The sequence below is a fragment of the Podarcis filfolensis genome, assembly GCF_964270895.1.
Source record: "Podarcis filfolensis genome assembly, chromosome: 15".
Lineage (NCBI taxonomy): Eukaryota > Metazoa > Chordata > Lepidosauria > Squamata > Lacertidae > Podarcis > Podarcis filfolensis.
Window position 1 is genome coordinate 22,790,526 of NC_139618.1, and position 15,064 is coordinate 22,805,589.

The 15,064-nt window shown below is 43.3% G+C and overlaps 1 protein-coding gene across 4 annotated transcripts in view; it reads right to left on the bottom strand.

Annotated features, from left to right (window-relative positions):
* GRIK4 (glutamate ionotropic receptor kainate type subunit 4) overlaps positions 1-15,064 on the bottom strand; it is a 457,517-nt gene that overhangs the window by 294,680 nt on the left and 147,773 nt on the right. For all 4 annotated transcript variants that reach the window (XM_083588425.1, XM_083588423.1, XM_083588424.1 and 1 more), the window contains exon 2: positions 2,382-2,513. In XM_083588425.1, the coding sequence (XP_083444551.1) occupies positions 2,382-2,463 (82 nt within the window). In that variant the 5' untranslated portion in view covers positions 2,464-2,513. The remainder of the gene's footprint in view (positions 1-2,381; positions 2,514-15,064) is intronic.

Consider the following 15,064-nt stretch of genomic DNA (forward strand, 5'->3'; position numbering starts at 1 on the left):
CAAGCCTCAAAGTGCTGCTGGAAAACACTGGAACTTTAATAAAATAGTAAACTACCCAACTCATTCTAGCAGAAGCCTAGGAACCTTCCTTGGGCTAATTCAACAAATACAATTCTTATGTCCCTGAAGAAATTCTCCAGCAAAATGGTCAAGACTATTAAAGTTCTCTACATTTTCCAGTTCCATTTTGTGGCTTGCCTCTTCCTCCTTTTGTATTGGTGTTTCCTTTTCTTCTTCTTCCATGAAACCGTAAGACAGGAAACATCTAAAATTCCAGTCTCATTGGATTTGGTCTTGCAGTGGGTTCAGAATTCTGCTAGTCCTTATTAACAGGTACTATAAAAAATAGATGTTGCCTGCCTACATCAGGAGAGAGAAGATTAGCTTCTTATCAGCTGCAAAGAGTTAATATAACAACTTGTAGCATCCAGTGACAGTTGATGGGGAGGTTGTTTCTTTTCCTGTCCATGAAGTGAGGTGCCAATACAATGAAAGAGTCCACCCAAGCAGTGAATAAATGTCATAAAAGTGGACAGTCCCCTTCCCCTAACCTCTCTGAATAAAAAACACAAGTCTGCATCCCCTCCTACACAAAGTACCAAGACATCATTAGCAGTTTGGTGGCACCACCAAACAGCATCAAAGGCAATTTTAAAGAACAGAGAAGAAATATACATACATTTTTACCTGCAACATTAAGAATGAAGCACACCACCTCAAAGTTATCGGAATTAACTGTGCCTTCCCTCAGCGCTGAACCCAAATGACCTCGACTGCAAATTTAGATACAAAAGACTCCCCATAAGATGGTATCATCTTGAGGGGAACCAAGTCGTGATGCCCTCTTGCTTTTGATTTATGCTTTGGAGACAAGAAGTTCCTGGAGCAAGCAAGGGAACCTTACAGCTTCTCTACATAGGAAGTCAAGAGCGCATTTCACTAGAAACTTACATCGGATGCAAACTGGCATAGCTTGCACATAAAGAATCATCAAAACGGCAATTTGTTGAGGCCACTGAAAATTCTGCTAAGAGATCCTTAGAACCTTGCAGAACAAAAAAAGCCAGTCCAATGCACTTCGATGCTACAGAGACCTGGTGAGAAGGGGTGGGATCAGTCCAAGCCATTCATGGTCAGATAGGAAGAATATATCAGTATTGGGTCTGCGGGGGAATCCAAGGGCAGAGCAGTGGTAGAGAGGCAGAAAGAAGGGAGGCATTTTCTTTATGTGTCCCCTGAGCCTCATTTCCCTGATGCCTCTGCTCGAATCTCAACTTCCCTTATCCCATCCTTAGTGCTTCTTATACAATCAAAAGTCTATGGGAAAGTGCTCGTAATGGCATATATATATGCCATTTCCCCATTCATTTTCATTGTATCATATTGCATTCACTTAATTTAAATATTATTGGCATTGCATTAACTCATTAGTTCATTCATCATCCCACTGAATTCAGTAGAAGGCCCAACTAGTCTTCCACTGCCTGTAACGTCTTTGTTTTTGATCCAAGTGGCAAGAAATTTGTAGACATTCTACACCCTTCCCCCTTCCCCTGGGAAATGATCTGCCACAGGTATGACAAAGGGTCCGTATCTATGCGTAACTGAAAAGGGCGTTCAGCCACCTTCTGTCATCTAAAGTAAACACAGCTTTCCGCTCTTATCAATTTCACTGCTCTATTTCCCTGCTCTGTTTCTCTTCCTCTCTCTTTCCACATATCTTGTAAACCGTAATGTACACCATGTCCTAGCTTGTTTCTGCAGTGCAAAACAATTCCTCCAATGCAAAACAGTTAAAAACAAATGAACATAGGAGCAAATAAATGCATCTTCATTCTTTCCTTGACATTCATTCACATTCACATTTGCTGATTCCGCCAGCAAAGAACAAATGAATGGGCTCATTCATTCATTTTCTAGATTAATTTCTAAAATAAGTGCGCACTAAGTCAAACTGATTTCTCCTTACACCAGACTTATGCCTCATTTATTTCATCTAGATTATATAAGCCTTCCAGAGGAGGTTGTGCATCCTTTGGGGGCCTTCGATTACTGATGCAGTCGTCCAGGGAGGGGGGAAAACATGTTTCATCTTCCTAAACCAAATCCCTCTCTTATAATAAAGCTGGCAGTCCAGGATCTGCACTGATGAAGGACTCTGCCATAGCTGGGACCTTGCATACTAATCCCCAATGACCATGGTAACACCGTAGTGTGGATTATTTCAGATTTAGAGGGATATCCAGGGGAGAGATAATACTGGGGTTGGATCTAGTTTTGCACGTCACCCATTGGCCTTTCCTGTTATTCTGAACCGGGTCCTTGGTTTCTCTAGGGGCTGTAGTTAAATCCATGGTAGCTGCTTAATTTTCTTTACTCACCAATCCTCAGAGAGTGGGGACTGGGAGCAATCTCCATTAGCCACACCAAAAGGAGCACCAGAGGCGCCAAGATCCCGGGCATCTTCTATAAATCCTCATGGAGCCCTGCGGTGGTCTGGGCATGACATAACTCTGCAAAAGAGAGAGAAAGAGAAAAAGGTTGCTATGAAAACTCCTCCTGTCAATCACAAGAATGCCCTCTAGGCTGCAGTTCTACGCTAAGGTTGCCATACGTCTGGAATTTCCTGGACATAGTCTGTATTCAGCCCTCGCAAACCTCTGGGTGAAAATCAGATGGCAGCCCACGTCGGTAGTGTAGATTTTGGCTGGAAAACTCCCCAGGAAGTTTGACAACTTTTGTGTCCCGATTTTCACTTTTTGAAATATGACAACCCTATTCTACCCTGAATGCAGCTGATCCCACAGGCCAATAGGGACACATGAAGCCTTATAAAACCCTCAAATCCAAGGCAATACCTCAGTCTGAGCAATTTATATCTCACTGAGAAGCCAAGCTGTCTGCCTTGTCTCCAATGGAAATGGATCACCAGTATGCCTTTGAAGATGTCAACCACCTATGGACCTGTGGATTGTTCCTTTTTTGTCACAATCCCCCCTCAAACAAATATATACACAAACACAAACTGCTGCACCTAGCCATAAAGTGTATCTGAAGCCTGACACAAATTTAGAAATGAGGCATACTCTCATGATTTGCTAAAACGATTTTTTTCCCACCCAAGTATTTTCAGAGTAGTGATGTTTTGGCTAGTGCAAAGGTATAGGATTCTGTTTTGTGCCATTTTTACATTGTTCTATTATGTACTGCATGATTTTTATTCTTTTGTACAGCGCTCTGTGATTTTTATATATCCTAGACATATGAAGTATCCTAGAGTGACCTTGTAAAGTAAGAGACGGAGACCCTCATAGACATCCAGATGTTGGACTCCCAACTCCCAACATCCCTCTGGATGGGGCAACATCTGGAGGGCCACAGGCTTTCCAACCTCTGCTTTAAACCTTCCTGGCACTGTGGGTTAAACCACAGAGCCTAGGACTCGCCAATCAGAAGGTCGGCGGTTCGAATCCCCGCGATGGGGTGAGCTCCCGTTGCTCGGTCCCAGCTCCTGCCAACCTAGCAATTTGAAAGCACGTCAAAGTGCAAGTAGATAAATAGGTACCGCTCCAGCGGGAAGGTAAACGGCGTTTCCGTGCACTGCTTTAGTTTGCCAGAAGCGGCTTAGTCATGCTGGCCACATGACCCGGAAGCTGTACGCCAGCTCCCTCGGCCAATAACGCGAGATGAGCACCGCAACCCCAGAGTCGGCTACAACTGGACCTAATGGTCAGGGGTCCCTTTACCTTTACCTCTCCACTCACCCCCAAATCTGAAATGGCACCCTTGAATTCAAGCCATTGTTCAAGCTACCGGAATTTGCAAGGGACTGTAAACCGCCTTGTGAATTTCGGATGAAGTGTGGCATAAAAATTTAACAAATAATCTTCATCAGATATTAAGCCAGCACCAGAGGAGACAGCTTTTGACCAAAGCATAGGCCACTCCAGCCCAAGATTGATGGGCAGGTGGAAGGAGGTGCTAATTATATCTCACATTGTGCGGGCAATTGTTGGGCTGGGCTGAAGCACAGGGTGGCACTTATGTAATTATTAAGAGCTATTTTCTTCCATTTCAGAGATGCAGCTGCAAAACTGAATAAAAGATCACAGAAAGAACTGTGGGAGGGAGAATTTGAAGAAGGGTAGTTCAGAGGAAGAGCCATGAAAAATAAAACTTGTCATATCCAGCAAATGGCAGCACAGCGAGGATGAATTATTTTCCCCATATTGGCCCTCTGGGGCATCGTATAGAATTTATCGGTCCTTCTCCACTCTTTTAAGTCATATAAACAAATTAAGAGTAATTCACACGTTCTGCATATGCAAGAGTGTGGCAAAACAAAATAGACATCAAGCTCATGTTATTTTATTCGCATTTCTATCGCCTGGGTTTCTTTTTTAGAAAAAAATGGGGGGGGGAGTGGAGATCACTGTATGTTTTGAGTTTTTAAAAGCTCTAAGTTACTAAGGTTGTACAAACCTCCCCGGGTGTATTTTTAAAGGGTTTTATTCTTGCAAAATTTACTGGCTTCTTTTGAGATCCTGCTGATGTTTTGACTGAATGACACATCTACAAATTCATCACAAAATCCATTTAAGGCTAGGGGCTATCCATCCCCCCTCAACCCAAGATCTTTTAAGGTTGCAATGTTAACATTGTTGTCCAAAACACAACTACGCCTCCAAATTCACTCTTCTCTGAATTTTGCAATGTAGTTCTCCAACTGAAAACTACGTACCAAAAAAAGAAAGAAAGAAAGAAAGAAAAAGCACATGCTTATATGCATGAAAATAATGTACAACATGCATTTGTTGTGGGAGAATGCTTGTATTCTGTTGTGGGAGAATGCTTGCAAAATGTGTATACGAGGCAAAACTGCTTACAGACCTGTGTATATTAGGTGTAGGAATGGGGAAAACTGAACTGAATGTTGGAAAAATGGGAAATGGAAAGAAACCAGAATGGACAGATCTGTCCTTTAGTGTGAGGCTGAACTGCCAAACACTTAGAAATATGTGAATGGGAAGGAGCATAGTAGACTGAGTTCAGATGGAAAGGAAATGCAAAGGGAACAGAGTGGCAATTACCTGAAAAAATCGTTATAGTGGCCAATTTACAAGGCAGCATTGCTGAGACCATGTTGCTGTAGTAATATAACCAAGCAGAAAATCAGAACCTTGCTGAAAATTTAGCTTTAATAAGGTAAGTATGGAGACATGCTGCAAGTTCTGCCAGAAGACATGATAGGCAGGTTCTGTTCTATCATTAGTTGGTAGAAGATGGGATCTTTGACAATGTCAACTCTTCTCACCCTTCCTGTGGAAAAGGAGGATTCCAAATGCAGCAAATTAGGGTGCCGATTGCCACACATTCTGACTGCTCAGGGTGAAAGTGTCAGCAACAGGATGCTGACACACAGCACAACTTCTGTGAGGAAAGAGAAAGGTTCACGCGGCTGGGGTAAACATCACAGGAATGCACGGAAGAAAAGTGGTTGTGGGCTGGTAGTAGTCTGAAGAAGTAAACAAACAGGGGAAAAGAGCCCAGGAGTGAACTGTGAGGTGGGTAGTACAGGGCTGCATAGCTTCAGGGAAGGGAATACAGTGGTACCTCGGGTTAAGTACTTAATTCATTTCGGAGGTCCGTACTTAACCTGAAACTGTTCTTAACCTGAAGCACCACTTTAGCTAATGGGGCCTCCTGCTGCTGCCGCGCCACCAGAGCACGATTTCTGTTCTCATCCTGAAGCAAAGTTCTTAACCTGAAGCACTATTTCTGGCTTAGCGGAGTCTGTAACCTGAAGCGTATGTAACCTGAGGTACCACTGTAAAGGAGAAGTAAGAATCGAGGGGAAAATATAAGTGGAGATGTTGGGATAGCTCTCAGAGAAGGCCTAGGGTAGGATGTACTGTGTGCCTTTAGCCATGTGGCTAAAGAGGCTGTCATGCTGGAGTTGGAGCTTGAATTTCATATAATGATTTGCACTAACCAAACGACTGTTTGATCGCAGGCCTCCAGCGACAAAGAGATCCCGTAAATAAATACACCCTTTGGGCACATTTCACAATGAGCTTGATAAATGGGAGGAGAAGTGCATGCTGGTCAGAAAATCAGGAGCAGGAGACTGAATTAAGGTTGTAAAGGTACAAAATGGATGGTTTGGAAGAGGCAGACAAAAGAGAGTCTGCGAACAGGCACCAGGAGTTGCCTGACAGCCAGAAAAACCCCTCAGATGCCAACTTTAGCTGCAAGAGCCCAAGAACAGCTGTGCTGTCCTGGGGCAGCAGTGATGATAAATGAGGCAGAAGGAGGAGAGAGAAATCCAAGAGGACCCTGGAAAGTGTCGGTAACTGCAGCTGAGCAGCCAGTCAGTGTACAGCCGAGGAAATGCAGAAGAAGGAAAGATTTCCATTTGAGCAGTTGATTAGTGTCTTATCTACTCAGGGCTGAACCTGTACCTGCCAAATCACCTTTGGCTTAATGGCAGTCATTTAGCTCCACCAGCCAAAATAGAAAAATATGCAAAGGCTTAATTTTTTAAAGTGTGTGCACCTTACACATGCACGGAAGTTGTGTTCTCAGACCAGGAAGTCATTTTCTCAGATCCTGGAAGTCTGACTTTTCATTATCATTGCCCCATCTTCTCTCTCTCTCTCTCTCTCTCTCTCACACACACACACACACACACAGTCTCTCACACTCACAACATCAAACACTACTGAAGCCCACCATCACAGACTTAAAAGCCTAGAGGGTGTTTGTTGTTTGCCTAAGAATACAATGAAAAATGTCATAGCCCTACAATAAGCCCAATTGTTCAAAATATACCGGAGTATCTGCAGTCTGAGAAATATCAGGGTGTGCACTGCATGAGGCCTTAGTGTTTATGCACAACCTTGTGAAGTAGGTTAGTTGCAGAAAGAATGACTTATTTGGGATATCTAGAGGAATAAGATGGGATTAGACACTCTAACCACCAGCGCCCAGGTTGAAATAGAGATTTGAAAGAAACATTTATGCCTCTTAGCTCACCAGTTAGTGAAAGTAATTCTTTGATGGTCACTCAACAACTCAATTATCCTTCCTGCTCTTCCAAGGCAAGATATGCACTGCCTTTCAGTACACAAGGGACTGTACTGCTGCATTGTGCTCCAGCAGTAACTAAGTCCATATATGAACCATTGTAACAATGCATCTGATTCCCTAGATGAGAATCATGCAGACACATCTACCCCAAGAGATTCATGAAATACTCTCTCTTATCAGAGTTGTGAGCTGTTCTGAAGCTCTACATTTTTTTATTTTACCAAATCTTGTGAGATTTCTTTGGCAGACATGAAATCAAAGCGTAAGAATTTATTCTCACTTTCCTGCTCTAAACATCCAGGCCTGAGGATTTATTGCAAAGTTGTAAAGCTCCTTACAGGAGTTGGTTCAATAAAAGAGACACAATTTCATCTGTTCAATGCGGCCAATCCCCAATGTTAGCTGAATTTCCTCTCCCACCCCCATGCCCCAGCATTACAGTGTAATTAAGGGGTGGGTAAATTGTTAAGCACAGAGAGTGAAATGTGTGTTGGGAGGGGCTACTCTGCTAATTTGCATGTTTTAATTACATGTAATTAACTTAATATGCATATAATTTTCAGGACTGTGGTGGGTGCCAAGCCACAGCTGGTTATCGCTTTATGCTTACTCTTAAACTGTGAAACCCAGTGATAAAAAAAAACCCTTTTTATTCTTTGTAGAGGAAAGCAAGGCTTTCAAAAATAATGAGCCTTCAAAAATGTAATCGTTGTGGATTTTGACTTATCTACTTATCTCTACCAAACTGTTGCTTCATCATCTAAGTTGGATGGTGCCTGGGGAAAGGGCTTTCTTGGTTGAGGGTGGTACATACTTGTGGAATTCACTCTCTAGGGAGGCTTTCTAAATTGTTGTGTTTTGTTCCAGACAAAGACCTTCTTTATTATTTTGCCAGGTTTTTAAAGATTAAAACTGTTTTAACTCATCATAACTACGGGGACAGTCTGTGCCTGTTTGGAAGCCCAAAACCTTTCACCCCAAGTGTACAGCAACACAAGGAAGCTTCTGAACCAGCCTATTCCATTTCCATTTTGGCAGGTGGAAGATTCTGAGATCGCCAGGGCTCCTACAATAAGCCTTTGGGAGACAGAGACGCAAGACAGCATCAGAGGAGGGAGGGAAGGAAAGAGGGACAGGGGCCAGTGTGGCCTGTGACACCCGTGACCATCATTCAAGGCACCCCAGGGTGCCACGGCACACTGGTTGAAAACCACTGCTCTAGGGAGATGGTGGAGCAGCAGGGGCTGTCGCAAAGCGGCTCAGTTGGGCCTTCCAATTGCTTGTGCAACATCTCATCCTGCCCTGTTCTCAGCAGATTCTTAGCTGGACAGCTCCTCCGTTGCCTCAACCACCTTAGTGTACGCGCTATACCTTTAAAGGACATTTGAAGCACATTTGTTCCCTCAGATAATTCTGGGCACTGTAGTTGGTTACTGGTTGCTGGGAATTTTGAGGGCTTGGAAAGAATGCAATTCAAATGTGCTTTAAAGGTGCAGCATGTACACAGCCTTAGATTCTCTCATATGGCCTCTATATCCTCACCTTCCACTTCTGTGCATCTTCTGCTGTGATGCCTCTTCCCTATGCTTAAAAAAATAAATAAAACCTCTGGAATTCTCCAGTGAGTTTTGTTTTTTGAAAGGAACACAGACAAGAAAACTACTGCTTTTTGATCAACCTGGCATAGTTTTATGACATAAGCAACATTAATAGAACATGGTTAGAGGCCTCCGAGGACGCATGACAACTTGTGGAGAGATACCTTTGTTTAAAGCTGAAATGATTTAAAAGTTAAATGTAATTAAATAGACATTTTGTGCTGCTGCTGCTGGGTGTGGGTGGGATTTCTGAATGTTGATTGTTGCTCCTTGTATAAATAAGTGAAAGCAATGGAATATATGGGGTGGGGGAGTGATGAAGCCACAAAAATGGAAGTGGGGTTGAGAATTATTTAGTTAATTGCATTCATATCCTGCATTTTCTCCAGGGAGGTAAAGGTGGTATGTGAGGTTCTGCCCCCTCCTCATTTAATTGAATAATTAGCTGGTTCTAATTGCAAAACATTGGGTTCTTAGGTTACTGGATCTAGATTACAGGAGTGTGAACACACAGACTCCTATGACAGGGCACAGTGGGCTCAGAAACTTTAAGTTCACAGAAAGTTGGTTACTGCCAAGTGCTTGCAAAGCTGAATCAAGTTATGGAACAACATATCATTTGGCGGCTTTGAGCAGTTATTTCAGAACTTTCCGCGTTATTGACAAAACAGCAGGATCGAGTCAGAATTTACTGGCACTGGCATGATGGCAAGAGACACACAGAGCTAGCTATTACAGTGCATGCACACACATACACACAAAATCGATTTCTAACACCCTCTCAGGAGAGCAATTTTACAAACCCTGATACCCACTGACAGTCATGCATTAACTCTCTCTAATGTCCTTAGGGGCCTCTGTGCACCTTCTCAGAGACATCCAGTCACTGAGTTGTATCCACTGCTCATCCTCCTCGGAGCAGACCTATTGACATTAATAGACAGGGCTAACTTAGGTCTATTAATTTCAATAGGGACCACTCTAAGTTATTTGGAGATAATCCACTGAAAACAGAGGCAAAGCTCCACTATTCATGGATTTGCTGGTTGCATGAAATACCGGGGGAGTAAAGGAGGCTTGATCCCCTTTGCCTTTTGATGTGGTTCCTTTGGCTACTATTTAAAAATCAGGCTATGGGGAGGATCACAATTTAGCTAAAATGAGATTGTCACCAATCAGGGTGTGTGCATTTAATTACACATTAAATGGATGTTGCATCCTGCCTTTCCTTAAAAAAAAAAAAATCGAAGACAATGAAATTCCGTTTAACACTGAGTGGAAGCTGAGACAAAACCCCATCCAAATAAAAGCTTTCCCCACAAAACAGTAGAAGGAAAAGCACTTTAGCCAATTGAAAATCAGGTGGGGGAATAGGGGCTCCCCTACCTCTTTCCCCCATAACTCAGACATTGATCTGCTGTTCTGTGGTTTCCACTGTTGCACATTTTAAGTGGGCAAGCTGCTCTCCTGTCCTTATTTATCCTATATCTCTATGACGGACAAGCAGAATATAAAATCAATTTTTATCTACATGTAAAAATCTCTTCCATACTTCACTTTGAATATTATTGTCATTATTAATCACATGTATTGCAGCTTTAAGGCACTATTTATTTATATATAAAGCTTCTTCTTAACTTCTGTGTACAATATCCAAAGTGGCGTACCATAAATCCAAGAATTAAAATGACTTAGGGCAGCATTCAGCAGCAGCAGCAGTAAAACTCCCATTTAAAATCTTGCATGACTCACTCATGAAGATGTACTATCTTAAAAGCCTACTTCAGCTAGTTCAGTGTTGTCTACAGTGACTGACAGTGGCTCTCCAGGGTTTCCAATTGGTGGGGAGGTGTCTCTCCTAGCCCTACCACGAGATGCCCAGGAATTGAATCTGAGACCTTCTGCTTGTAAGACAGATGCTCTACCACTGAGCAAACAGCCCTTTCTCCTTGGAGCAGTGGGCGTTTTTTAATTGCCTGGATTCCAACTCCACCCAGTCCTCCTAAAATCCTTTCTTCACCTCCCGTCTGATTCATGTCACCAGTCTGTGACACCTTTTAAGTAATGTCAGCAGCTCCTCGTAGCAGGACCAAGTCCCCCAGAAAAGATGTCATGATTGCCACCACGTGTCAAATGTTTCTTTGGGGGGTAGGGTGGAATCAGAAGAGCTGATTGTCAGAAGAACAGTCCTGCCAAAGGAAGATAATGAATGCAGAGAGACAAGGGCCTCTGTCCCCAGCATGCCCAACAGAAGGAACTTGGAAAGAAGAATCCAATCCCATTGCATTGTCTGGACTCGCCAGTGTCCACCTCTTTAATATCTTCCTTTGCTAATGTCCCAGCCAGCCTTAATGGCATAACCTACATTTCCATATTGACTTAACAGACCCCTGCTCAGGAGGATATGAAGACAGCTTCTTCCAAGAAAATTGGTACATGTGTCTCTTCCCAGTTTAAGAAAAGCCTGAGTGGATGCAGTGGGAGAGCCAAATTATTGGAGAGCTGGTTCCTCGCTAGAGTATGACAGCATTACCCCTTCTTCCTGCCCATCAGTCCAGAGCAGCATGGCCAGAGGAAAGATCCTGCATATACCCCTCCATGTTGGGACATAAAAAAAAAATCCCAAATGACTTTGGGGTCATCTATTTTGTATTTATTGTATTTATTAAATTTCTATTCTGCCCGTGATCCAAATACATCAAAGAGGGAATGGTGCTATAACAGAGCAGGGGTAGCTACCATAGTGGCCACAACACAATGTGGAATGATGTGAATACTGTGCACGAGGATGCCTCTATCTTTACCATCCTAAAGCATACAAATACTCCTGCCTTTTAATTCTAAATCAGTCAAATTCACAAGGGACATGCCTATTAGACTCAACACCTATTAGAAACAATAAATTGCATCCAATGTCGTACTAAGTAGCTGTCCCATCAATGCAAGGAGTTAGGCTTATGCAAGAAGATTCCTCCTACCCTCTCCTTCTCATGGCCATGCCCTGCACCCTCCCCAACCCCAAAGCAAAATTGGGGGAATGGGGGGGGGGAAGTGCCATTGCACAAGCATAAATCCTTGCAGAAACAGGATGGCTATTTAGAGCTACATTGATATATGCCAGTAGGAACAGGAAGAAGCTGCCTTAGACTGAGTCAGACCCATTGGTCCATCTAGTTCTGTATTGTCTGACTGGTAGTGATTGTCTAGGGTTTAATGCAATAGACATTCCCAGTCCTACCTGGAGAAGCTGGGGACTGAACCTGGAACCTTTTGCATGCAAAGCAGGTGCTCTACCACTGAGCTATGGCCCTTCCCCAATGGAGTACCTAGATGGAACCGCCATGTTCTAGCAATATAACACTGAATGCCAGAAGTTGGGAACAATTACAGTGGAGGTTCTCACTTTCATGCCCAGGGGGCATCTGGCTGGCCACTGTTGGAGACCAAATGCAGTAATAGACGGACCTTTGGATTGATCCAGCAAGTCAGAACTTAACATTTCATAGAAAGGATTTCCAGCTCAGAGCATATGATTGCTGTGCAGTCTTGACCCCTAAGAAACTAGCAACTGCTTTACTTGGCTCAATCACAAAGAAGTGCAACATGGGCAGAAGAAACTTTCCATTAGCAGATTCCACCTGACATCTTTAAAACAATTTTAAAATAAGGAACTAATCCCACTCTGGGCAGGATTGTCATTCTACCTACTGTGCCAGCTGGAAAAAAAAGAAGCAGTGGAGATATATGGGCAAAACCAGAGACATTGACCCCAGAGAGAAAGGCCTCAATGCCTTCCAGTTAAGATGCCATTCCAGTGGTAAAAAAATGCTGGGAAATTTAGAAGGGGGACGGGCAGGGAAGGAGATGATGCTTAAGTGCTGGCAGGCCAAAGTAACACAAAAATGATGGAACATCAGCCTCCTGGAGGGGAACAGCAGGTTTATGATTAACCAGAACATGGAGCACAGGAGGAAAGCTACATTCACCTAACATAGCCTCCTCCTCCATGACGAGAAAACAGCCCCCTGACACTTTGCCTTATGTATGAACCAAAAGGAGAAAAGAAAGAAAGAAATCCTGGAACATCAGAGAGAGAATGCATTCCACTTAAAGCACTGGCCTTCAGCTGGAGAATGCTCTCCTGTTTTACTTGATTATGATTATTAGAAGCAAGTCAGGGAAATACAAACAAAAGAATACAATTCTAAAGCATCCTCCAATGGCTTGATTCATGTTCTGTTTCATAATCACCGCCATCCCATGCATTAACATATTTTAAGTAGGTCATTATATCTGCCAGCCAGCCAGCTTTTACTGGCATATCTGACATTTTAAAAATATAGTTTATGCTGGTGTTTTTTGTTTAGGCTGCTTACTGCCTTGCGATGTTTTGCATGAAAGTGTGACTTAGAAATGTTTAAATAAATATTGTTCCCATTTTGCTGGGCAGAGAAGGTGAGGCTGAGAACAGGAGTGGCTTTCTGAAAGATTGAAATCATGGTAGAAGGAAATTTGAAGCGACTTCCTGATTTGTAGATGATTTTTTTTCAGTCCACCAGGCTGTACACATCAGCTGTCATTTTAGATCTGGTGCAGATACCCACCTCACGCTTCCGCAGCTGAGGCCCAGATTAAGATAGGCCCTATCACTGGGCAGAGCGAAGCAGCCACCTCAGGCACCTAACATCTGCTGTCATGAAAGGTCAGAAAATGGTTAATTATTTTATGTATTACTATTGTGCTTTTACTTTCAGTGTGGGGAGGGGGGTGAGAAATAGCTGAGGGATTTTCAGAGTCTGCTGCCAAAATAACATGATTGGCCTTAGGCACTACACACCTTGGCTTGTGGGGAGTGGGGAGGTGGGGCATAATTTGCAGCTTTGCCTCGGGCAGGAAAAGAAACCCTCACAAGCCAGCTTTGCTCTGCATACTTTGAAGATCCTAGCACAAGAACACCAGTTTTGCCTAAATGAAAAAAGTTATTAATTCTTCTAGAACTTTTGTTTGATTGAAGCTGTCTCCTCAGTCTACTACCCCACCCTACCTAGAAGGAACTCCAAGTAACAGACACACATGCACATACATGATAGGCACTCAGTGCTAACAATAGCCAGAAGGCTTAGGATGCTGGTCAGTGATCCAGTTTTGCTGGAGGAAGCCCTTGAGAAGGAAACATGCAAGTCCTCATTCCCTCAGTACTCTTATTTTGGTTCAGGGTTGGCAATTTGGTGGCCAGGCATCCTGTCTCTTGAGCCTGGACTGGCTCTAGCTGCTCATCCATAACTGAGAGTCCATGTTACAGGTAGGTAGCTGTGTTGGTCTGCCATAGTCGAAGCAAAATAAAAAAAAATCCTTCCAGTAGCACCTTAGAGACCAACTAAGTTTGTTATTGGTATGAGCCTTCGTGTACATGCACACTTCTTCAGATACACCCTTGCTTTTTCCTGTAAGACCAATTGCAGTCATTAACAGTCGTCAACAGTCCATGGTCTTCTCGGCTGCAGTGATGTCATGCTACTCCTTTGACCTGTATCCCAATTAAGACAAAGACGGAGAAGAAGGTGCTTTCCCAGCCATCACCCGTAACTTCTTAAGACAGCTTTGAGAACTACCACGTGGCTGCATGATCTGGCAGAGGCTTCTCTCATCATGGCAGCGTTAGCCGTTAAAAGACTTTTTTCATGTGCTTAGCTATGGAAAATACAAAGGGACGGGAGAAGATATAAAATGAGGAGGCAACAGACTCTCCCTCACTTTGCACCATGAAATAATTTTGACGGCATGTTTAGACATTTTTAAAGCGAGATTTGCTTCCTCGGGGGGGAGAGGCTGCTTTGAGGAAGAAGAAGGAAAATACTGCTGCATATTTAACGTGATCCGCTTTGTTGTGCTACAGAACATTCTTCCCAATTTATGCTGTAGCTACTTTGTGAGATCTTGAGATATTTGTGCCGTAGTTGTTATTCATTTCGGCAGAAGCTAACGGCGGAAGATGCTGTTAAGGTGGGGAAATGGGGCATGCGCTAATGCTGATACTTCAGTCTATGTTCCTGAAAGCATCCCTGAACACCAGATACATCGTCTTATGCCTTGCTGGCTGCTCTTTGCAATAATAATATTCCTAGAAAATAGACCTCCCGCTCTCTCTTGCAGAATTATTTGGACTGTGCGACTATGCAAGCACTTTCCAATAGCCTTATTGCAGGGTGGGGCGGGGTCAAATCAAAACATGACCTTCATTCTATAAAGCCCTTAATCGTCTGGGACCTGCTAGGAATATAAGAAAATGGCCATATATAGCAGAGACAGAGCACTGGCCTAACCAGCTCAGTATCACCTACAATGACTGGTAGTAGAGTTTCATACAGGGGTCCTTC